Source organism: Helicoverpa armigera, chromosome 16 (assembly GCF_030705265.1).
Source record: "Helicoverpa armigera isolate CAAS_96S chromosome 16, ASM3070526v1, whole genome shotgun sequence".
Classification (NCBI taxonomy): Eukaryota; Metazoa; Arthropoda; class Insecta; order Lepidoptera; family Noctuidae; genus Helicoverpa; species Helicoverpa armigera.
Window position 1 is genome coordinate 10654746 of NC_087135.1, and position 25760 is coordinate 10680505.

At 35.7% G+C, this 25760-nt stretch overlaps 2 protein-coding genes across 3 annotated transcripts in view; both read right to left on the reverse strand.

Annotated features, from left to right (window-relative positions):
* Nucleotides 1-20888, reverse strand: part of Norpa (no receptor potential A) — a 96348-nt gene extending 75460 nt beyond the window's left edge. For both annotated transcript variants that reach the window (XM_064038591.1, XM_064038592.1), the window contains exon 1: nucleotides 20580-20888. The gene's annotated coding sequence lies outside the window, so the exon portion shown is untranslated. The remainder of the gene's footprint in view (nucleotides 1-20579) is intronic.
* A 559-nt stretch (nucleotides 20889-21447) lies between these two features.
* Nucleotides 21448-25507, reverse strand: LOC110379568 (PR domain zinc finger protein 5). Its single transcript, XM_021339285.3, has 4 exons — nucleotides 25159-25507; nucleotides 24172-25039; nucleotides 23178-23845; nucleotides 21448-22793 (listed from the first exon to the last, which is right to left on the reverse strand). The coding sequence occupies exons 2-4, from the start codon at nucleotides 25022-25024 to the stop codon at nucleotides 22086-22088; spliced, it is 2229 nt and encodes a 742-aa protein (XP_021194960.3). The 5' UTR covers nucleotides 25025-25039; nucleotides 25159-25507; the 3' UTR covers nucleotides 21448-22085.
* Between the last annotated feature and the right edge of the window lie 253 nt (nucleotides 25508-25760).

Genomic DNA, 25760 nt, shown 5'->3' on the forward strand with positions numbered 1-25760 from the left:
AAATATAACCCGCTTCACCACCAGACGAAAAGTAATTCGACCTGACTGACACACAACTCGTCACGGTTCGTCACGCGTCCAGTCGGGACTTCATCAATGGCGTGTCAAATCCGTACGTCACAGGTACATACGTTTGTTTACCTACCCGCCGAAATGTTATAACGTGGTTGACAGGAACAAGATTGTTTGTGCTGATGCTGATTTGTTTTGGAAAAGCCTTTTGTGGGAAGGGAAATTCTGAAAAGAGGTTGGAGCTAGAAGAAATTGACAAATAAGTTTCTATATAAGCATATTTTGTTTTCTCTTGTACCTATTACGGCTATTTACAACACGGGAGCAATTCTTGGAATGGTCCAAAGATTTTCTGTTACAAAAAGAAAAATATAATGGTGGTACACTTTTACCAGTTTTCCTACAGTGTAACATTTCAGAATAAATGATTTTTATCAAAAATATTTTCCTTAATAAATTCAAAACTGTTATTCCGAATTACAAGCTGAGAGGAGAGTCGGGGGACGGGCCATAACTCACAAAAGCCGCTGTATCACACAAAACTGATTTCGCAACAACGAGCTTCGGAATGGCTGAAACTGGGTAAAAACGTGCTTTTTTCATTTTTTCCCTTCGCTCGTTACTCTTTATGCACGGTTTATTCGAGCCGTATAAAAATTTCAGGCTGAAATACACGGTTTTTTCTATGCTGTTTGTGTATAACGTTTTAAAGTACAGATATATTATTTTAGGTCACGTGAATGTGTGAGAATCAGTATGTTTCAGCCAGAATGTCAGTCGCATACGAATGTTTTCGAAGTTTTTTTAGCCTGAGACACAAACATCCTAAAATGTTGTTAGATATGACCAAACTATTGTGACGGAACAGCAAAGCAGAAAAAAAGAAGTCAGTTCAGTTGAGATTCTCAAAAGCCTAGACAATTGCCCGGCAACCCTCGTAGACGTGGGGCCTGTAACAATTGCTACTTTTATTATATGGTTAATCTCAAAATTGTTTTCTACCGAAGGTTTAGAATTTATTTTCCATTTAAACCAATACAATTGCCACATTACACAAAAACAATTCTCCCTTAACATTCTATTCACCTCTAATAAAAAATGGCCGACCATAATGAACTCAAGTGGGTTACAATTTATTTCGCGCCATTCAATAAGGCACAAAGTACCTTTCAAACTCAACGAATGACTCGATTCAATCTCCACTCGAATAATGTTAGAGGTATCGATTTTAAATCGAGACAGAATTTTAAGTCGTTTCTGCACCTGTCGGAGACATTGTTTAAGTTGTGTTTCTGTTAACGCAGATTTTATCTTGATTATAGTCACAGGTACTTAAACTGTTTCCGTCTTACCACAAAAACTTTTAAACGTCAGTTTATGCCTTGTCTAAAAAAATGTCAAATTATGACGTTGACATATGGTTCATTTTGCAGCCAAAATTTTATTAGACAAGTGTAAAACAGGGTTTAAAGTTTTTGTAGTAAGGCCCTTTTTGTTTATTGATTAGTTTTCTTAGTTGTTCAGAGAATTGTCGTTTATACCCTTATCAACAATGCCTTATACATATAAGTACAGGTTTTTCGACAAATCGTCATCAACCTGTTTTTGAGACATTTTCTGCTATTCACATTCGTTATATGCAAATTAATGTGAAAAGCTGCTAAACCACGTTTATGGACTGTCAGTGAAAAAAAAAACAGAAAAGAGATACATGTTTGGTTGAACGACACTCGCAATCTGCTTTCACTTGACATAATGTGACAACTTACATCATGATATTGAAAAATTTGGTTTTGTCGAATACCTTTTACTTTTTATATGGAGAAAAAAAGATAAGTATATGTAGAGTGAGTAATAGCAGTTACCGTAAATCCATTTCTGAAAATTCCTTTGCCCTAAGGAAAGCTATAATTACCGCTTAGGTACGATAAGACGTTATTTCAGAAAGCCCATCCAGCCTTTTCGGAAATTACCTGTAACAAAAAGATATAATAATTAAACATCATATTAATTAAACATACAGTACAGTATACATATATTCCTCGATACATGAAATAAATATAAGTATCTAAACAGGATTACATTTGTTTGCTGTAGGTATCCCAAAAGCTCTTCCGTGGAGGAGACCAGGCAAGCAATCTATTAACATTCCTAATCTTAACGTATATATGCTCATATTCATTAATTAATTCCCATCGGGGTCATTGATAATATCAACACTATCAGGCGTAGTTCCAGTAGTAATTAATTACGGACGTATCGGAAATTAATTAGGTCAGGTCCAGTTCTAAGTGTGAATGGATATAAGATTAGAATAAGACCAAGGATGGTTTTATTAATGGTTTATATGATATGGCTTACGGGAATAGATGAATGGAGGAAATTCATAATTTACGATTCTTTGAACTGGGATCGGCTTCCAGTCAGCGTTTTACATGGAACGACTACCTATGTGTCCTCCTTTTTACAGTTACCTGGGCATCACAATACCCTTTGGTAAGACCTGTTATCTGACGACAGATGGTTCATGCATTTTCGTGAGATATAACATCATACGTTTATATGAAATGAAGATCTTCTATATATTTTGTAACACCAAACGTAACATTGCAACACTCCGTCAAGGAAATATCCGTAAACATAAATTAGTTTTCTTAACTATAAAGAATAGATGCGTTTCCTGTGTTCGAGTAATAAAAATTAGTTTAAATGTGAAGCCGCGAGCAAAATCTTCATATTAAAGTAGGATCAAAGAAAATTGGTATCACATAAAGTTTTGACAGAATAACTACTGCGTTTAATTATCGTAAAGTCACATCGTCTACAGAACACCTAACTCTTGTAAATAGTTTCATTCATTCAAGATGGGTTATGCGTGTTTTAAATTTTATTTTTATAATTACATAGTTACTAACGCATCAGGTTATAAGAATCTGTAATGTCATATCCTTTCCGGAATTGGTTTATTTCTTAACAATACATGCATATGTATTTTTGGTGCAAAAAAAAACACGGTTAAGATAAATAATAAAGAACAACATCTTCATCTACCTATAAGTCAACTAGCACTCCAGTGACTTGCAAAAATAAAATTTCAGAAAAGATCCTATCGTCAAAATCCCCATACAGCAGCTTAAGCATCTCATGAAAATTTACGACTTCACGCACCAGATCGCGTTTACAATGAGACATAAATCATTTAACGCAAACAGTTCGACTATAACCTTCACTTTCGGTTTTTAATAGAATTATACTAAACAACCACTATTCTACATGTAAATATTTCTGTAATAGTTTCAATCTTTACTAATATTATAAAGCTTAAGAGTTTGCTTTTCTTTTGCAACGTTAATCTCAGGAACAATTAGAAAGATTAAAAGAATGGTTACTGTCTGATAGCTCATTTATCGAGGAAGTCTAATATTAATTCAATATTTCTTTAAAAGAAAAAAAACATTGAATTCTTTACGCACAATTTGTAACAAGAACAAAAAGGTTTCAAGGTAAGTCACATATGCAAATTAACAAGTTCATTATAATATCTGGAACAAGTAAACTGGTGTACCTAACTGACAAAGAGTTTAACTACCAAACTTAGCAGCTATTGTGTGAACTGTGTAGTAAAACAATCTTCTAATTTACCCATTAATTTAGTAAACTGAGACCTCTAATGACAGGTTACTGGGTTGAGGAGGTCAGCTAGGTCAGATAGTCGCTCCTTGTTAAAAACTGGAACTCAGCTGTATTCGGTTACACTGGAAGACGCCATCGTAGTTGGGAAAAGCCTCGGGAGATGATGAGACCTAGAAAATATGTATTAGCTTCGATGCGAATCCACTGCAAGTAATTTGTTCGGAAGCACAAAGGTTGCAATTTCGCGAGATATTTTAGAAAGCAACTACCAGAAAGAAAAATTGGATCTATACTTCCAGATCCCACTTGGTGCATAATATTTTTCTGGCCTTCAAGAGGGTTTCGCAGCCATACGTCAAACCTATCACTGCACCAGCGATGCATTTAGATGCAGATTCCTTGCATGTTTGTATGAAGGTTCCCGCCTTACGGAATACTAATCTTTGCCATTGACACTTCGAAGAGATGAGGCCTTTCCTGTTCATAATTGTTGAAGGATAATGTCGAAGTTTCTCAAGAATTACGTGGGTAAGATGTTTTTGTAACCCTATATCATTCAACTAGCTTCTGCCAGCGGTTTCACCCGCATCCCGTGGGAACCTCTGCACGAACCCAGATAATAGGTAGCCTATAGCCTTCCTCGATAAATGGGCTATCTAACACCGAAAGAATTGTCCAAATCGGACCGGTAGTTCCTGAGATTAGCACGTTCAAACAAACAAACAAACAAACTCTTCAGCTTTATAATATTAGTAAGTATAGATTAAGTTTAAATTATAGTGTAATGCCTGGTATATAAGATTTTCCTACCGTTACATTGGCATGATGCTGCCGATTAAGTCAGTTAGAATTGACCAAACATAGCTGTGTGTACTGATCAAGCATAAAGTGTCATGGCAATTTCACGATACTATATAAAGGACCTCATGTAACAAGTAAAACAGCTGATATTAAGTTAATATTGTCAACGGTAGTTCTTCGTCTTTTAACCCTACACCCCAAAGTCATTAAACATAGAAAACCCCTTACAACTATGCTTACTTTAGTTACAAGAACACAATTCAACCTCGGTCATGATTAGCTAATCCAATGCATTAGCTCCTTCATAAATTACGACAAAACAAATACATTTCAATAAATTACCACTAGAAATAATTTCCATATTTACTATGGCAATTTATCTGGCTTCATAGAAATTAGCGTGAAATGCGTGCCTGCGCGTGAGCATTGAGTGTGAATTCAATAGCTGTCCACTGTTCACTGGAATAACGTTGACATGGTTTGTCTCGAGTTGACACGCTTTATGCTATGCATCAGTAATTATTCAAGGCTATGCAGTAATAAGTTAGTATGTAGTCTAGGGTTAGGACAAAAGATTACAAATATCTAGCTATAGCTCAACTAGTGTTACTGTTTATTTTACTGTTGAAGATTGTATTGTTAACCGACTTCAAAAAGAGGAGGTGCAGTTTGACCTGTGATTTATGCATGTACATAGTTGTATGTATATTGAGGGCGATTATCTCACGTTTGACTGAACCTATTTTGATTTGTTTTGGCTTAGGAGAAGGTTTTATTTAATGTTTAAAAAAAACTAATAGACTCATATTTCCTTCCTGTAGTAAACTAAGAAATATATCCGTATTTAGCCTAAAAACATTTACCAATAATCCCTTATGTCAACAATAATCTCATATTAATAATCGAGTATTATCCAATAAACATAATAACATCGGCTTAGTTCGCCGAGACACACTTAGCCTGCGCTGCGACAAATTGATCGTAATAATAACCAGCTATAATATCGGCATAATATTATAATAATATCTAATGGATTTATCATGCAGCCAAGGCTTGTTTTATTATTGTCATTTGTTGAACATTTTATCTTCCACTCTCGGATATAAAAAATACAGGAAAAAACGACAAGAAAACACAAAAATCAAAAGGTCGGAAAGCCTGACATCATGTCTATGAATGAATTTAGAAATTCATTTGGAATTGACCCCCCGTCGAGACTAAGACATTTATTCAAACGCATGTGTAAACAATCTGGATAAAAATAATCCAATATGTTGGTAAAAGGGCGGTAATTAAATGGTAATTGGTCATCAAAGCTTACTCGATGGTTTTCTCAGTTAATCAAGGCGGTAATAATTAATGCGATATTGTGGCTTGAGATTAATTTGCCTCGATAACCTGTTGTGGTCAACCATACCGCACTCCACATACAAGCTACGTTAAGAGGGAGTGAAAGATGGTCTTAAAAATCCAGCTACTATTTAAGAAAAAAAAATGTTCATTAAAATAACTTCAAACAGAATTCCACAATGGTGCAAAAACTCCAAGTCTTGTACAAAATATTGAGCAAACTTTATAAAGTCTTTCAACGAACACCAGACTACTGCGATAAATAAATTCTGCTAGCTTCCATGATAAATAAATGTCTACTTGCAAACACAAAAGAGCTTGGTGTCGGTCGACAAAAGTGCGTCGCCAGCAAAGTAACTTATAAAATATTCAACAACCCACGTCAGCATTCAAAAAGAAAACGCTGAAGCTTTCAGCATTCTACAGAAGTGTATATACCTACCCACTTGTGGAGTCTGCCTTTAAATGAGCCTCGAAACAGGGACAATGAAACTGACAGTTCGTGTTAAAGGGAAGTGTCATGGCGGCCGTGTTGGCGGGAAAGCGTTCCGGTAACGACGCCATCTTGCATTGTTTTGCATGAAAACATCTTTTAATATCAGCCTGTGAAATACTGGGAACAACGATATATTTTCGCATGTTTTTCTAGGACAATGGCCGAAGTTCCATTGTTACTTTTGTACTAATAATGTGTTGTCTGGGCGTTGAGGACCAGCTAAAAATATACTCTCTGTGTATACTTACGCTCCTTTTGAGGAGTGAATACTTGTAGGTGCTTGGACCCTCAGCTATACAATAACCATTGAACAAACAATACAGTTAAGTTATAGAAAGGTGTGTGGAGTGGCTTAAAATAAACGTTGATAACAAAGCAAGCCCTGGGACGGAGGGTCACAAATCCAAAACCCTTCGGGTCAAGATCACCCTTGTTTTTCTCCTTCGCCCTTGTTATTCAAATAACACGATTTCAATTCAATTTTCCTTCCAATCAATGTCAATTGTTATTTTTTATTCCCTTATAACAGTTTCCTATTAAAAGCTCATTGAGCAATATTGTATTACAAACAAACAAATTTAATATCGTTTAAAGATACGCTGGTTTATTTAGTTTTGCTTGTGAAAACAACAAGCCATTTCCTTAATTGACTGGCTCGACTGTGCAAACAGTTAAACAGTTGTTGTCATTCTAGAGAGCTTTGTAAGTTCCGAGTACAACATTTATGTTACTTTTACTGTAGGCATTCGATGTCTTTAGTATAATCAAATGGGAGGAGAAAGCTCGTTTATTTTACCATTTATCGATTTGACCGGTTCGTGAACAATTTTAAGGGATAAATAAAAAAAGCGGAATCATCAATACTGAAAATTGTACTACAATGACCAAATCCATTTATTTTCCCAGTGCTAGGCTAAGCCTATTCCTCATTTTATTCAGAGAGAAGCCCTGAGTATTTATCACAGAGTTTGGCTCAATGCATATTGTCGATTACAAATATACTGGACAAACCCAGGATCTGAAACATCACTCTCACTTTTGGAAACGAAATTCCATTTCAGAAATATGTGCATTACCTCAAAATAAGTTAAAATTTTACTGCATTTACTTACAGAATATCCTGAAACTAACCAAACAAGTAACTAGGTACACAAGCCGAGATTCAGAAATGAAGCATATTGCGCCCACCTGCCTGAATTACGAAAACCCACAACTTACTGTTTAACTTGTAACCCCTGTTTAACAGACCGTTATTTAAGTTATAACTTACATGTGCTTGTAGCCTGTATTTGCTTAAGTATTAGTTCTACATTTGCACGTGTCGTGTATGACTAGAGAAGGTGCTCCTTACTTACACACTTAAATAATATGACGTAAAAAAATATTTATTTTTAATATATTTTTGTATTAAAAATATTTTTTTTTTTAATATATTTATTTTTTATAACTGGCTTAAACTACTTCGCGTACTTGGATTAAATGTAAATTATAGTCTTTCTCAATAAATGGGATATCTATGTATATCTGATTTTTTTTTCTTCGGATCACTTTGAGATTTTAGTCTCAGTCCCTGATTTTAGCGCGTTCATACATGCTCTTCAGCTTTATAATATTAGAATATATGTGTACGTTCTGATATTTCTGTAATTAATAAAGTGGGATCACGAACAATTTACTGAAAATTGGTTGGCCAGAATTGGCTGACTTTGACTTGATTTTACATCAAACCTCATCATGTTGCGCCGTAATCAAACTGCACTGTGTACTAAGCTTGGAATTTTCATTTATGTTATGTTTCGATAGAAATAACACATGTTTGAATATTTCTAGGCATATCGAAATTATTGTATTTGTGTTTGTAGAAATACTAAAACTCTGCCAAAACCAGGTTAATACAGTGGTAATGATTGAATCATACAGAAAATATCGATTTCCGATACCATCTCAATTTATTAGCTAATTCATTTAACCCTGATTTACTCGAGTAAAGTTTATTCTGATATCACGAGGAAAATACTCGTAAAATGACGTATGTTGGTTGTTAGTGACGTATTTTATGTGAAACGCTATGATTTTACTAATGATGTTTTTGTAATATCTTTACAGCATATTTTTTTAACATTGTTTAACTTTAGGTACAAAGATGCAGTCTTTGGTAATAAGTAGGTACCAATTATTTAATTTGCCTTTATCTGCTGAATTCTTTCACTTTGGATGATATAAAGCTGTACCTAAGTCATTCTAATCTCAATAAAAAAGCTTTAAAAGTCAGGATATTTTTTATTTGACCAGTTTCGGTAGATTAAAATGTCTAAGCAAGATAAATAATTATTAACACAATAGTTTCACATTTATATCTAAAAGAATAACTTTTTATCATTGTCGTTCAGACACATGACGTCATCCCATTTTTTGTTAACATGTTTTTAAAAGGTTATTAGGTATCTAACCTTTGTATGACGCGAGCGATACTCTTCTTTCTCTTAACCAATCCGGTTTTATGCTATCAAGATTACTGGCCTACGTCAGAAAACATAATATTACGTCAGTGAACCTATATCACAGATTACTACAGATACTTCACTCAGTAGAAAACTTCCAATACCTATTACGATAATTGCCTACTCCTTCGCGTCAGCAACCACTGTATGCTAAAATGCGCCTAAATGCTCAAGCGTACAGCAGTGATTGCTTCGCACCGCGCGATTCCACAGTAATCGCAGGGCTGCCTCTTCGGTAAAATTAAATTAACATAACTTTTTATCTATGTTATTGAGAACTGTGAATATGTTCTGACATTTATGTGGCAGTTAAAAATTTTATCATTTATAAAATATTTAACCAACTTAAAAAAAAGGAGGTGATTAGACATAGGTACAGGCCAAACTGAGAAGTTTGACTTGTATGGTTTGTAGGTACCTATGTATGTTTGTGCGCGATAATCTCGCGTTTGGCTAAACCGATATCGATGCGATTTTCAGAAAAGGAATTGTTACATTTAGGAGAACGTTTTAAAATAAGTATAATACTTCTTAGTTTGATGATGATCTTCGGAGATGTTCACTAGAAATGAAAAAAAAAGCCTTAAAAAAAGAGAACCGACTTCAAATAAGGCACAAAGCCGTAAGAAATAATTTGGTTTTTTTTTATGTTGGTTCTAACAGCTGGTAATTACGAATCGAAAAAGCACCGACATCAAAAAATAAATTATTTCTTACGGTTTAGTGTTTTGAAGTCGGTTCTCTTTTTTTAAAGTTTGTTTTATTATTTTTGTAAGTTTGTTTTGTTTTATATACCTATTGGTGCTGACTGTAGAAGAAACCTAGATAAAACATAATTATATACATCAGTGTGTAGGTAAAATAAAAAAATCTTTAAAGTTACAGCACATAAGGCACCACACGGTATCGTAATGCGCGTACGAACGAACAGCACTATTAGAAGTCGGTTAAAAATTGAACGGCGTGCGCGCGCTTCGCTTGTGAAAACCGCAACTGAATTTGATCCGCCGGCGGACCGAGACCGCTCGGCTGGGCGGTAGGCACTTATAGCGCGCAAGTACATGGAGTGACGGAGGCCTGCCTATATTATTACTTTATCTGACGTAAATAATACGTGGCTGGTTTTATGAATGAACCGTAAAGGTAGAATTCCGTGGATAGCGGCTACGACAGCCGCGCGCGGTTTACGACAGTCGTCGGCCGCGCGCGACAATAGTCAACCTATGAAAATGTATGGCACCGTTGCCGAGGTCCGCGACAGTCGCGCGCGGCTGACGAATTTCGTAAGCCGCGCGCGGCCGTATGCATCTCAACATGGTCTAGCGCTTAGTAACATCTATATAATTTTAGTAAAACCAGAATTGAATTGTTTTTTATTTAGTCGGCAAAAGTTCCTTTTGTTTTCATTACAATACAAATGCTTTTGAATCAGTATTCCATAGTATCCTTCATCATTTCTACTTTTTAAAAATAGGGTCGATTGGTAATCTATTTTCATAATACAGCCACAGCAATACGTCATCCTCTTCTTCTTCAAGGATATCAATTAGCACTTCGACTAGAGGGAACGGACGAACAAAATCTACTAATTTCAACACAATGCCGCGCGCGGCTTACGAAATTCGTCGGCCGCGCGCGACTGTCGCGAGCCTCGGCAGCGGCGCCATACATTTTCATAGGTTGACTATTGTCGCGCGCGGCCGACGACTGTCGTAAGCCGCGCGCGGCTGTCGTAGCCGCTATCCACGGAATTCTGCCTTTACATTCAAAATATGAGTTGCGGTTAAGCGTAGTTCCTACCTAAATTGTGGAGTCTGTGCGAATATATGAGTATGTTTATACGTATTAACGAATAAAATAACATTGCTTAAATAAAACATTACATACCAGAATACAACCTATACATATCAAACAGTGAAAAAAAAATGGTTGGTAAGGTAACTCATCCTCCAAGCCTTTTCCAAACTATGCTGGGGTCGGCTTCCAGTCTAACCGGATGTAGCTAAGTACCAGTGCTTTACAAGGAGCGACTGCCCTATCTGACCCCCTCAACCCAGTTAGTTACCCGGGCAATTCAATACCCCAAGGTTAGTTACCTACTAATAATTACATGCCAACGAATCACACCCAAGAATTCAAAGATAGTCTTGCTCAATTTCACACAAAATCTTAGCTCAGTAACTAGCTATTGCTTCAAGAAGTTTGCTCTTTGATGTCAAACATCCTACAATAGCCTAAGCTTATCTGTACCACAGATAATGGAGTCCATCTCTAATATGTACAGAATGTTACCGTTTCTATGTGAAGACCTCACCTTCATCCTCTTAATCCTTCAAGTCTTAGGTTTTAAGCCGAGAGTACTTAAACCGAGGTCTGTTTAACTGAAAGTCACAAATCACTGTTTAAGTATTACTTAAGGTGTTTTAGCTACCTTAAATATTGAATCTTGATGATCGTCAGCAATTCCGGCTAGTTATGCATATAGGTAACGTTCATCTTTTGTATTTTAGACTTGTAGGTCCAGTTTTATTATTCTTGAAGTCGAACCTTGTTATGTTAACTTTGTAGGTATTTTTTGCCAATAAAAAGGATGTAGTATAAGACATATTTTTTTTGAGTGCCGACTAGTTGCAGTAAAACCCCATAACGTCGAAAAAACACGACTTGACTGGGGAATTTTGGCTGCAAAATTAACGTAAAATTTCTGTTCACATGGCAATTAGAATTATTATCTACATCTACTCATTAATACAGTCGTTTTTTTTTTCTAGTTTTTAGATTTTTAGTCATAGAAAGTAATTTTAAGTTTGTAAGTATAGTTTGTATCTATTATTTAATTACTCATTAAGACATATTTTGTACCAAGAATTTTTCACCCACCTTCGTTCTTGTGACTGGTCAGACCAGACAGCGTCACTTAACAAATCAATAAATCCTTTGAAGTAAGAACAAAAGAAATGAGCCCTTACCTACGTAAAGGAGTAATAAGCGTGTAATATAACATCGGGGTCCATCTGAGCTATAAATAATACGAGTTTCCCTCTATCACGGCGCATTACCTCACATTCTTGGGTCACTAAACATTTAGTTTATTTATTTACGATAGAACGCGTATGGGTCACAGGACTTGAGCTATGGTTTAATAACGTAATTATTATCACGTGACGTATGTTCAGTGTGTTTATTTTGAGCTTTGGTATTTTAGCTTGTGTAGCTTTGGAAATTGTTTTTGTAAAAATGTATCCATATTCTGTGTTGGTTGATTGTTATAAATTATTTATTAAGGAGACGATAAGTACAAATCTACTTTATAATAGACTACAAACAAATGTAAAAGGCAGTTTTTTTTCAATAGCATTGCTTACCTACATATCAATAAGAGACAAACGTGTTTACAAACCAGGCACAAAAAGCCAAGTTAATTTTAATTCAATGCTAGCATAACATTTAAACTAAAATAACCAACGAGTATGTAATATAGGGGTGACATTACGTCTGGTGTGAAGCCACTTAACTGCAATAAAGGTCCGTGGCGTGGCGTAACGTGATTATGTAAGTTCCACATAAGCCACATTTTAGACTTTAAATGAAAAGTATTTTTACAAAAAAAAAAAAATCTGTTACAAACATTATTAATATATTCAAATCTATCCAACGAAATGGGAAACTTGTTTTTTTGTTCGTACCCTAAAGACTCCATTGAACCGATTTGAAAAATTATTTCATTGTTGGAAGACTGCACTCTTTCTTAGTAACGTAGGTTATATTTTATCACGGTACGGGCAGTAGTTCCCACGGACTCGGGGGAAGCCGCGGGAAAACGACTATTAAAAAAATATTTTTACTTCACCACGCTGTAAATTATAACAATAAGTACCTTGATGACGTAAAAGAAATATTTCCATGGATGTCAATTGCTTTGACATTTTGACAGACATTTAAATAATTGGACACGTGTATAATAATTTCTTCGGAGTTTGGACATCATTATGTTAATTGATTGTTATTAACGTAGGTACCTTATTCATTTTACTTTGTTTTAATAAGTTTTTTAAGTAATTTTCCGGTCGTGTCGGATTGCCGTCCCATCGGGTTATGAGAGTGAAGGAATAGGGAGTGCACCTGTGTCTGCGCAAATGCTCGTGCACTATAATATGTCCTGTGCAACTGGCTGATCTCCTTAAATGAGAACAGCCACCGTGGCCGAAATCGGCCGTGGACGCAATTTCTTATTTATTTGATTTAGACAGTTTAGAATGCACTCGTTGAATGATAGAAATTGGTACCACACGAATCCATATTTTTCATCTTATCACTCACATTGAAATCTAAATGAAGAAGAAAATAAACAAAATATAAAGTGCATTTCAGACGAAAGGGGAATTAGACATTGAAAAATACGCACTCACATTTGCATGTGAGTATTTACGAATTGAGCCATTTACATTTCAAATACGGCTGGGTATTACCATACACGTAAATACTAATCTATTATATCAGCTATTCTAATATATAAAGAGGAAAGATTTGATTGCTTTGCTTTTTGATACGAATAGGCTCTGGATATACTGAATAGATTTGAATAATTCTTTCACTTTTAGGAAGCTACACTATATTCAATATTTTATTGCACTCCATAAGTTTCATGAAGGTGTTACATACTTATGTTATTTTGGTACATTATGGACCCCGTAGGGCTATCTGCGCCAAACATGGGCTATGTTTATCCGGGTAAGGGAAGAAACTTCCCCAGGGCGAGGGTTATTAGTCAAAAACCAAATTATAGAATACAGTCAAACCTTGCTGTATCACCAAGAAACAGCAAGAAACAGCTAATAAATTATATTTAGGTTTTTACAAACTATTGAATTACAATCAATTTACGTAAAATGGTAACTGTTTGTATGAATAGCATTGTATTCATTAAATGATTTTCCTTCCGCATGTTTCAACTCAAATAGTGTGTAGGTACCTATTTCAGTATATTACCTGTGTTTACATACCAGATATATCATTTAGTAAATAATATTTAACAGGATAAAATAAACACAGGTACTGCACCAGCTTTTATACCTATTTGTTCAATAAATAATTTCCTTTGGTAACATTTTCGAAATTTGATATGGCTGCAGATAGAAGAGTATGGAAGAAGAATCCATAATAAAATAAGCGCCGATTCCGACGATGAACATTTTCAAATTTAAATACTTTTTTAACATGATTTATTTCAGGAGTTGAAGAAGGTATATTGGCAAAAGCAAGCCAAACCGAGTGATATAGCTAGATTACATAACAATCGAATGCTTTACTCTCAACACTTTCACACAGTCAATAATAAATACATAGTAAGTACATAGGTATAAACACATCGTGTACTAGGTATATCCCTTTCATTACACTGCACTTGGCAATGGTCCTGAAATGCTTCTGAAACATGACTGTTGACAAGCCCTGTTTGTTTGCTTGTTTATACAATCTGTCATTCACTAGACTGTTGGACTTTAAATAAATTGACGATTCTCGTTTGTTTAAGGAATGCTCAAAGAATCTGAATTCTGCAGAACTATTTTCGTTAAGGTAAGCTGTTCAGACTTCTTGGTCATCTCCTCATTTCTTTCTTTTTTATTTTTCCTGCCATGACGGGTTTCGCTTTTGTTTTTCTTCACTGCGAAAAGTCAAAATATTGGTATCGCCCGCGGTTCGTCGCGCGATCAAAACCACGAAAAAAACCCTTGCTAGAAGTGCTGACCGTTAGTGCCTGTATCACCCGGACTCGTGGAAAGAAAATACCAAAGCAAGTGCGGAGGAAGTTTCCCGCTGGCCGGCCGGCATCGAGTGCCCCGTCGTTGGCAGATTCTTTCCCGTCCACTTCCCTGTTTCCCAGGTAAGTTTGTTTTTTTTCAATCATATTGAGAGTCACAGGGTTTCAACGGGGACTTCAACGAAGATTGCAGTAACGCCAGTAACTTCTCCAGCGCGTACCGGTATTGAGTATGTTAGTTTTTTCAATCAGGTATTTTAATACCGATATCAAGATATTTTTTCACAGAAGGTACTCCGTTACAACTTATTGATAACTAAAACATAAGGTTACTAATACAATACATACACATATTATATGAATAAGAATACATATATGTACATAATTAAAGAAGATTGAAATTACAATGGTTTATTTAGAGAACTACTAAGTAATAGAGGTTTAAGCACAGATTACTAAATAGTTGTTTAAGGAAGATTACACAATGCAAATATATAAATAGGGTAGTTTCCTAAAAAATAATAATTAGTCCGTCTTGTAGATTGTCCAAAATTAAGCGATACGTATTTTTTCTTTTTTAAATTGGATCAGAACTTGTTAAGATATAGCGTGTTAAAGTTGAGTGTGACGTCACAAGTTGCTACAATTTTCAGGAGACTGTGACGTAAAAGGCCCCCACTCCTAATTTTTGAAGCGTATTATCTTTGCCATTTTATGTTTAATTAAAAAAAGAAAAAATACGTATCCAATATTTTTTGATTATCTAAAAAGCGGACTAAATATTATTTCATTATTTCGACCCTGGACACTACCCTATTTACACTTTGTAGAAGAAAAAACCTTAGTGCATTTATGTATGTACTCAACAAAATGTGGTAAAATAACCTAACGATGCACTCAACGCGAAAACGAGATAAAATATTTATTTTTAGTAGCAACGTGTTACATCCGCGGATGTAACAAAGATATGTATAATAATATTTATTAATAACATAACATAAAACGGTTAACATTATTTTATATGTGTTGCATAAAAACTGTAACATGTTTTATTTATATTACCTACATGTTTATGTACTAAATTCCTTTGCTGAATCGTAGCAAGCATGAAACCAATGCATCACTAGCAAAGTAACAAGAAAATGAGGTCTCGATTTCAATTCCAGGGTCAAATCTAAATTCTTTTGTAATATTACAAAACAGGTTGATATCAATTAGCAGTCTTTGAGTTATAACTATTAACTAATCTGTGTTAGTGCACTTGCAGAAACGCGATAAAAGGGAGAAAAGCATACCTGTAGCAAATTGACTCGCCTTGTCTTGATGTCATATTTTTTATTTATTACAAAATACAACTATTATTACAGGGGAACCTAAAACTATGTAGGTATAATAGATCACAATTTTATAGTTACTTAATCTAAACTACTCGAATTTTAATTAAATTACGATGGCCCTATAAGATCATGCATATGGATGGACATAGAATAGGAGGATCACCGATATAGCTGGAAAGAATATCACTAGTGAGATGACGTTAGACAGGTAAAGACTTTCATACGAAGAAGACCTGCTGCGCCGACCAACGATAATTACAGGGTAACTGCGGTAGATACCCAATATAAATAGGTGTATTTAAAAGACTTTATGACTATAATTTTATGGGTTATCATTGCGCATTTTATGGGTTGTAAAGTTTTGCCGCTGGTCGAGTGAATGCACATTTAGGTTACGTAATTTGAATTCTTGATAGAATATGGAAATAAAAGGTTATGTTTATCTTGACGCGATGATCAAAGAGCAATTTATTTAGTTAGGATAATCAATATTATATAATTAAGTTCAATATTAATGTGGTCGAAATTATGGATATGTTTATGAATGGGAAAGTTCCTAAACTATCAATGGAGAAATGTACATGCATTACATACATATGATTTAACTGGTTCAAGCATACCTCTTTGTCACCCTTTTTATTCGTAAGAAGAAAGATTCGGTCAAGGTGTCTAAAATTACATTGCCACTAAGTTCCTCAAAGCAAGTCATATTTGAGCCGGTTTTTAACCTTCAGAGCAAGTCTGTTTATTTGAATACCCAGTTTAAATATAAACAGACTAGCTGGTGCCCGCGACTTCGTCTGCGCAGGTTTAGTATTTCGAACAATATGTTTACAAATTGTAGCCTATGTGTTATTCTGATGTATAAGCTATATTATTGTAAAGTTTCATTAAAATCCATTCAGTAGTTTTTGCGTGAAAGAGTAACAAACATCCATACATACAAACTTTCGCGTTTATAATATTAGTAGGATTCCTAGAAACAATTACGGGATTTATCAATACCCTGTAACGAGCGTAGCCACAAATACACCTGATTGGTCATGCATGTACTACTTATGAGTAACTTATTATCTTCAGCTTATCGCCTCTTATCTAACAATAATATTTGTGTAGTTTACATTGTGTTTTATTATCAATTTAGCAATAACTTAATGTTTCCGTGTCATGGTTACTAAAAACTGTTTTTCACGACTTTTAGTTTTGTAAATATAATTGCTGAAATTGGTGTACCCTAAGGTTTCGTTAGATAACTTTGCCGATCCGAATGTCACATGCATGGGTCATCAGTTTCCCTCGATCTATGAAATAGGATAGGACATAAACATTTATCTGCATGGAATACCAGTTATTTCCATACCAGTTATTTCCATTTCTTATTTTAAAAAGATATTAACAAACAAACACTCCTAGGTTTTCCTGAAACCGTAACTATTAGTAGGTACCTATTTCATGTAACACAAGGCGAACCGTTTTCCGCAAAATATTTTTAACTCGCGAACATAAACAAGTGAATTGATGATTTCCACCAGATCAGGAAATAGATGCGTGAAGCTGGTTTTGTTTAAAACAATGAACAGGTGTTATATAATAAATATAATAATGTTGGTACAATCTTAGAAGTAAGGCTTACACCTGAATTTTTAAGCGTTTTGTGAAGATGTGATCCATCCCTGGTGTCATTTTAGGCGGTAGAAAGTGCACATACATAATAATATGTGGTCTTTTCAGTTAATCGTTACTAAAACATTAACTTGCAGAAATACCAACGAAGTGCTGTATTCCTGGTTTCTTCTTTTTTTGTGAATCCCGTAATTTCTGTTTTAGGGACTGGGCATAGTAACCTGTTATGAAAATTTGTTTCATCTAATTTGCGGTAAACATATCGCTGCTTACATTTTTATGTATGTACCTACCTATGTTCCTTGATTAAGACCTATTATGAATATAAGCGTTCTTGATTTCCATCTTATAATACACACGACCTTTTTATGACAAAAGTTGTAATTTCTTACAGCAATTTTACGCAATAAAAGTCAAAAAAAATAAAAAAAGTCGTGGTGGCCTAGTGGGTAAAGGACCAACCTCAAGTACGAGGGCGCGGGTTCGATCCTAGGTCAGGCAAGTACCAATGCAACTTTTCTAAGTTTGTATGTACTTTCTAAGTATATCTTAGACACCATTGGCTGTGTTTCGGATGGCACGTTAAACTGTAGGTCCCGGCTGTCATTGAACATCCTTGGCAGTCGTTACGGGTAGTCAGAAGCCAGTAAGTCTGACACCAGTCTAACCAAGGGGTATCGGGTTGCCCGGGTTACTGGGTTGAGGAGGTCAGATAGGCAGTCGCTTCTTGTAAAGCACTGGTACTCAGCTGAATCCGGTTAGACTGGAAGCCGACCCCAACATGATTGGGAAAAAAAGGCTCGGAGGATGATGATGATGAATTTTACGCAATAAACAAAGTGGAAGAAGTTGGAAAAATTCAGCTCTCTGAAACTGAAGTCAAGGTTGTTTTCCTGTAACTTTTCACGCAAGATACACGAAAGTATTTTAATTGGTAAACGCCTTGGATAACATTGGAAGGTGTCTACTTGACTGACTTCGAATTGGAACTTACTGCGAGAAATTGAAGCTCGATTGAAACTTTTTAAATTAATCACTGACAATTGCAGGTTGAAACTTAGGTTATTCTTTCTTTTTCGGATCAATTCCTTACGGGATACTTGGATACTTATTTTGCAGTAGAGTCCAGTTAAGACCGATGGCCAAGGAAACTTATGACAAAACTTAAACTTCTTTTTGCAGTCGAATGGTAACGAAATGACAATGATGAATCCATCCGTTGTCTTTCGATTGGAGATCCTATAAATTATGTCCATATTGTAATTCGCAGTAAGAGAATGTCCCAAAATTATGAGTATGTTGCGTCGATTTTACCTTTTTAGGGTTCCGTACCCAAAGGGTAAAACGGGACCCTATTGTTTTCGCTCCTCTGTCCGTCCGTCAATCACCAAGCTGTATCTCATGAACCGTGATAGTCAGAGAGCTGAAATTTTTACAGATGATGTATTTCTGTTGCCGCTATGACAAAAATACTGAAAACTAGAATTAAATACATATTTTGGGGGGTTCCCATACAACAAACGTGATTTTAAATAATGGTAAGGAACACTTCGTGCGCGAGTCCGACTCGCACTTGGCCGGTTTTTCATATATCCTGTATGTACCGACCTATTTTAGATGTAGGACCTACATATTTATCTATTTTCTCTAATGATATCTAAGTCGTATTCAGTGTCATCAACATAGTGAAGAGACGTACGTAGTAAATCGTTTTCTTCAATAATATTATTATTGTGTGTTCTTGTTAGCATCTTACAAGTGTATTTATTTATACAAACAAATAAGGTTAAAAATGTTTTGCAACAGACTTATATCAACCTACACTGAACTTCGTACGTAGTTAAATAAGTAAGAATACCTACTGAATTCCTAGGTATTAAAATGGATGAATTTTCAACGCCATAATTTCGTCATCCACCTAGAGTTTTCCCAACTATGTTGGGGTCGGCTTGCTGGCTAACTGAATGCAGCTGATTAACAGTGTCTTACGAGGAGCGACTGCCTATCTGACCTCCTCAACCCAGTATCCCTTAGTAAGACTGGTTGTCAGACTTACTGGCTTCTGACTACCCGTAACCACTGCCAATGATGTTCAAATGACAGCAGGGACCTACAGTTTATCGTGCCTTCGAAACACGAATGTTATGTAGGTAAGTACCTATGATGAGTTATTTATGTTAATCATTTAAGTTCGTAGGTGTGTAGCTAAGGGCACCTACCTATGTTTGTAATAAAATGGATCAAGTGTTATGGAATTACTTTAACCAACAGCGGCGGAGTATAGAGGTCACTTTTTATAATGTAATTAGACCTAATCTTTGATTCCGTTCCCAAGGTTTGATTGTTTGCATCCGATTATAATCTATTGTGTATTAAACAAAGTGTATAAATAAATAGTTGTAGGTGATCGGCCGTAAAACTAAATAGCACACATTGTAATGTAAATAACGCCGTAACATTGATGTGGAGCTCAAATCAATTGTTACCTACCAATACCAATCTCTTGCACAAGAATGTTTGTGTTTCAAACCAATCACTTCTAAAATTAGATACTTCTTCATAAAATAAACCACTCTGCGGCTTCGATAGTTTAATATACGTACGTAGATTATTTTTTATTTAGAATTTATAAACAAAACTAAGCAAAAAATCGATCTGCAAAGTGTCAGAGTTTCAGACCGCGCGTAAAGACTTCAGCTTGTAATTTAACAACGTTTTGATTCAATCATTGTTACCATGTAATTTCCTTGAATTTTAGCTATTGTTTACGCCTGAAAACGTACCAAACACACAATACATGGCAGACTAAATAGACAATGTTTAGACAAAGAAATCCTTCAGTTACAATGGAATTCTAAGTGTAAATCAGACATCGAGGCAACAGTCAAAAGACACCGGAGTGCCTGCCATTACTACTGTGCAATAAAAACTAACGATCCCAGTCCTATCGCTACTATACATCAACAACAAACAGACAGACAAACAAACCCGGTATGGATTGAACCTATTAACAGAGCATTGAATTGTCGAAACGTGACAGCTTAAAAGATTATCGCCATACTAACCTTATGAATGTGTAGATTCCGTGCTCAGGAGGCCACGACACACACAACAACAACTGTCCACGGCGCGATATCGACAGGAATGGTATTTATTTAATTTAGGTGAGGCTTTTTGTGTTATCACGCGGTCGCGTAGTGCCGCATTCGCGGTGGGAAATGATGCCGCCGCGAAGCGCTGACGCGGACTGTAGCCGAGACACGCCGAGATCCGCCGATGTGTGGCTGGATGGGTCGGCGGGCCGCGACACCGCGCATGCGCGCCGCCCAAGGTCATGCGCGAGAATACCGCTTGTGTACAGGCGCTGTGTTTACACTGCGACTGTGACCGCTACCAATACCGCGGCCACCATTGCGCATAAACTGCCCGCCATGTTTGAATTGCGAGATTTATGGCGCGCAGTGTATCACACAGATGGCTTGAGATATGAAGATGTAACATTGTCCCACGTCTCAAGTTATCAGCTGTACGGCCGTAATGGCAATCACCACGCCCACCGCGGGTTGCGTGCGATTACCGCGACACTGAGAGGAAGCTAGCCGGCGATGATAAGCGAACTACATACCTACTAACAATAATAACAAAGATAAACAGGTTTGTTAGGTATTTCATTAGGCACGCATATGCTATAGACACAATTTACCTAAGCAGTTACCCATAATTATGAAATAATTGAGTCAGGTTTTATAATTAGGTAGGGTCAGCAATTTTTTTAGTAGGAAATCTAGAAAGGCAAAAATGAATGAATGTCCAAACGAATCATGCAGAGTTACTTATAGCCTATCTATCTACCTGCTAAATCTTCTAATGTAACTCATTAGTTTAATAAAAAACAATTGTTTTAACAAAACAAACTTTATTTAAGTAGGAACATCGATTAACCTAATGGATTACTTTAGTATTGTGAAAAACAAGCTATTTACTAACCTCCACCAAAAATCGGAATGTAAAAAAAAGTTACAAAAAACTCAACTCACTTAAAGCTAAATAAGTAGGCTGATTGTAAACAAAATATAAAATAAACAGTAACAATATATCAAACACTTACATACCTATATAATATAAAATATAACAAAAAACATGATCAAAAACTCTCTCTATTAAGTTCCTAACTTGTATATGAAAAAACCCCTTTAAAGTTCCACTGACTGTAAGAATAAGTTCGTAAACATGATTTACCTCTAAGATAAAATAATCAACTTGGTCACTCTCGGTACTTATAGATATTCAAAGGTTAAGGGTAAATCCTATAAATATAGTTCCTTTGTAATTCTTGTAAACATAACGAAAAAAAACATCTAAAATATTACAAAAATCAACTGCTTAAATACACAACGATAGCACTCGTTAAAATGCTGTTTAAAACTTAACAGTCGCGTTCAGAAAAATAAGTTCAGAAAAATAAGTCTTAAGTGTAAATAACAATAAATTAATCAGTTACCCATTTGTTCATTATGAATGGGAAAACATTTGTACTAAGATATAAACAAAAAAGAACAGCCTTTTATAATTCATGTACAACCTTCGAGTAAACTCATTTTGCCTTTCCATTTCCACCCCAGCAACTTTTTGGCCCGAGGTATCACCGCATCGTGTTCCTCAGTGCAGTGTCTTTTAAGCTCAGAATACTTTCTGAACCTGGAGCCACAAAACAAGCAGTCTGCAATTATCTTCCTGACATTATGGACCAGCCATTCATGATCCCATTTCTCCTTCAAACAACTAAAATGGTTTCTACAGAACCTGCACCAAAACTTAGGCATAATCTGCTTGTTGTGACAACTTTTGATATGCTTGTTCAACATCGACTCGAAATGAAACATCTTATCGCAAAACCGACACTTGATCGGACCATTCTTGTTATGGTATTCCATATGCTGGGCTATCATCTTTTTAGAGTTGAATTTCCTTTGGCACATATCGCATTGGAAGAAGGTAGAACCATGGACCTTCTTGTGCTTAGAGAAATTACTGGAATCGCTGAAGGATTTATCGCAAAACGTGCATTTATAGATGGTGAGTTTGGCGTGCTCCCTCAGATGAGCTTTGTATCTATCGACTTTGGTAAATACCTTCTCTTGACAGACCTCGCATCGGATGTTCAGGACTCCGAAGCTGTTGACTGGATTCTTGGACAGGGTGCTTCTTATCACGTGCTCGATCAAATGCCTCTTGAGGTCACCAATCCGGTCGAACTTTTTGCGACAAACTTCGCAAGTCTGCAAAATTATTTTTAGTATGTTATACTTGTAAATTAAAACTGGTTTTAGTGAATGTAATGCTGTAGGTCATATTATCCTAATGATATTATTTTGCAAAACGAAATAGTTATTACAACGATGTAGGCAGCGTCACCGTTACTAAGTTGGGCAAAACAATGGACACTTAAGATCTTTATATGATGTATCGTAATTTCCACCCATATAAGGTCATGGCCCAGAGTGGTTTAACCAACAGGCTAGATGGGTACGGTGGCAAGGAAAGTGTTTTGTCTAACTCGGCTGGAATTATTTAAATACAGAAGTTAGTTACTTTATTATCATGAATATTTTAAGAATTACTTACTACCTTTTTAGAAAAATAAAAATGAAAATGTAGCATACCTTGTTATATTTCCTCTGGTTTTTTTTCTTTTTAGGATTGGCCTGAAATATCTTATTAGAAATCACTTTTGCTATGACCGAATCGGCAGTTTGCAAGCTCTCCTCGTCTTCCACCTTCACAATATTATCTTCTGTGACTGTATCGTTACTGATCTCCTCAAAGGAGCCGGGGAACACGGTCTCGCTGGAGTTCGTTGAAGATTTAGAACCATTCGCATGATCTTTATAATGTGCGTTCAATTCAGCCATTACTTCGGTAGAATAAGAACACAAGTGACACATGAAAATGAAGTGAATTTTGGACACATGGGCGCGCAACTCCGGCGCAGTAGAAAAAGACTTTGTGCAGTGGCTGCATGGAAACATTCGAGAATGAATCTTCCGGTGATTGCGCAAGGTGAACTTTGACGCGAACACTTTGTGGCACTTGTTACATTCCAAGTCTGGGTCGCCGTGCCCTAGGCAGTGTTGCTCAAACTTTTCTTGGTTTTTCAGGTTTTTTCCACATTCTTTGCACATAAAGTTGACGTTGGCGGAGAGTGCAGACAAGCCTGGGTGGTGGTGGCTGCTCACCATATGCTGCTTGAACGCAAACAGTTCGTCAAACAATTTCTTGCATTTGTTACATTGGTACTTTTTCTTGCGAGGATTCGAGTTTGTGGGAAAGTCTGAAAAGTTTTAAACATGTTGATTTGTAATTTTTGTTTATTTAGAATTACTGTGAAGCTAAGGAAGTTTGTTAGGCACATACATACAGTGTACAGTAGCCATATATTTAAGTACCTATCTTTAGTGATATATATTACTGAAAAATATGCATAATTGAAAGTAAAATAAGTCAATTGCAAATAATTAAGGACAAAATATATGTTTTTATTTTATTGCATTTAAACCGCTAAGTATTTCAAGAGATATTGATTAATCTTACATTGATACTAAATGTTATTGTTTAAAATAAGTAAAATATGCAAATATAATTATTCAAATTGCTTACCAATTGTTGTTTCTTTCTCTGTGTTGGCTTGTACACACTCAACTAAAGGATCATCGATTGCAATATTCTGCACCGTTTGCCCAGACTCAGAGTCATGGCCCAAATACAGAATAGTTTTCTGCTGTCTAGAAACAGACTGTATGTCTGAAGACATCAGCTGTTTCAAAGCCTCATTGTCCGTCTTTAGACCAACAAACTTCCTTTCATCCCGAGTCCTGGTCTCATTTTCATGAATAATAATCTCTTCTGACAGCTGAGAGAGGAACACACCACATTCAAGCTCATCTTCTTCATAAATGTTATAACCTTCAGCAGTCTGGACATTTTCTTGAGTCTTCTTCACTACATTTGGTTCATCACTTACGGGAGAATACTGAATAGCTTCTTTATAACTGTACACGTTTTGAGTTATGTAAGTATTATGCTGTTCGATAGTAATTTGCTTGTCATGAGACTCATGTATGGTGTATGTCTCTTGCACTGGAGACTCACAACGATTGTACACATACGGGCTTCTCATGGGGTCTATCCAGACCTGGGAATCATTGTACGTTGGGAATGTTATCTGATTCGCTTCAGCCAAAACTACAGGCAGATTATTATTGTCATTGCTTGAGTAAACATTTGGTGAATTGAACTTGACGCTGATATCACCACCATCTATGACTTTTACATTGCAGTAGCCTTTATAGATAACGGTTTCATTCCCTTCAGTGTCTGGGGATGTAATGTTCAAGTGTATGAAAACATTTTCTGACATCTCACAGTTGGTTTCCAAAGAAGTACACACTTTAGGTATGAACAGTACTGGGTATGGACCCTCCACATTGTTGTTACACTCTTGAACTTCCATTTTCGAAATTTAAACCTGGAAAATACCGACGAACACATAATGCCTGCACTTGGGAGCTCAACTGACACTAAATGAAGGTAAATTTAGAAAATAATATTCACAAAAATGGTATAATTTATGATTGAAGGTCTTACCTCGTGCTGCTACGGTGTCTGCCAAGAAAAAGGATTCGAGGAGGTAGTAATAACCGGCAAGTCATTTGAAAGTATTCCAAACTACCCCACATTTTTAACATTTCATAATATCCATCCATTATTGAGGGTATTCAATACTCAATCTGGATAATTTATGTCAAATCAATATTTTAAACAAAAGAGAACCGTTAGCACATTTAAAAAGAAGTGAACACTTATTTTCTCGTATTTATTTTGAATTCAGAACTGCACAAATCAAAATCACCGGTTTGTTTATTGGATTATTTGTTTACGTTTTTAGACAAAATTAAACACACTACATTAAAATGAATATAGACTTTATGACAGTAACAATAAGGTCACTAATGTATCTTCTTAGATCATCATTAAAATTGTGACATTTGACATAATTGTGTTGTGCGATCGGATATACGCATTAGAAACTGTTTTCATAATGATGAAAGATTCAAAAGCACTTTTCAGATTTTCCACGCTAAAGCATTTATGATTAATAAGATATTTACTAACTTAAATAAGTATGTAAATAACAAATAAAGGCGAATTTTCAGCTGCCACACATATTTTAGTAGGTATGGTGTTTC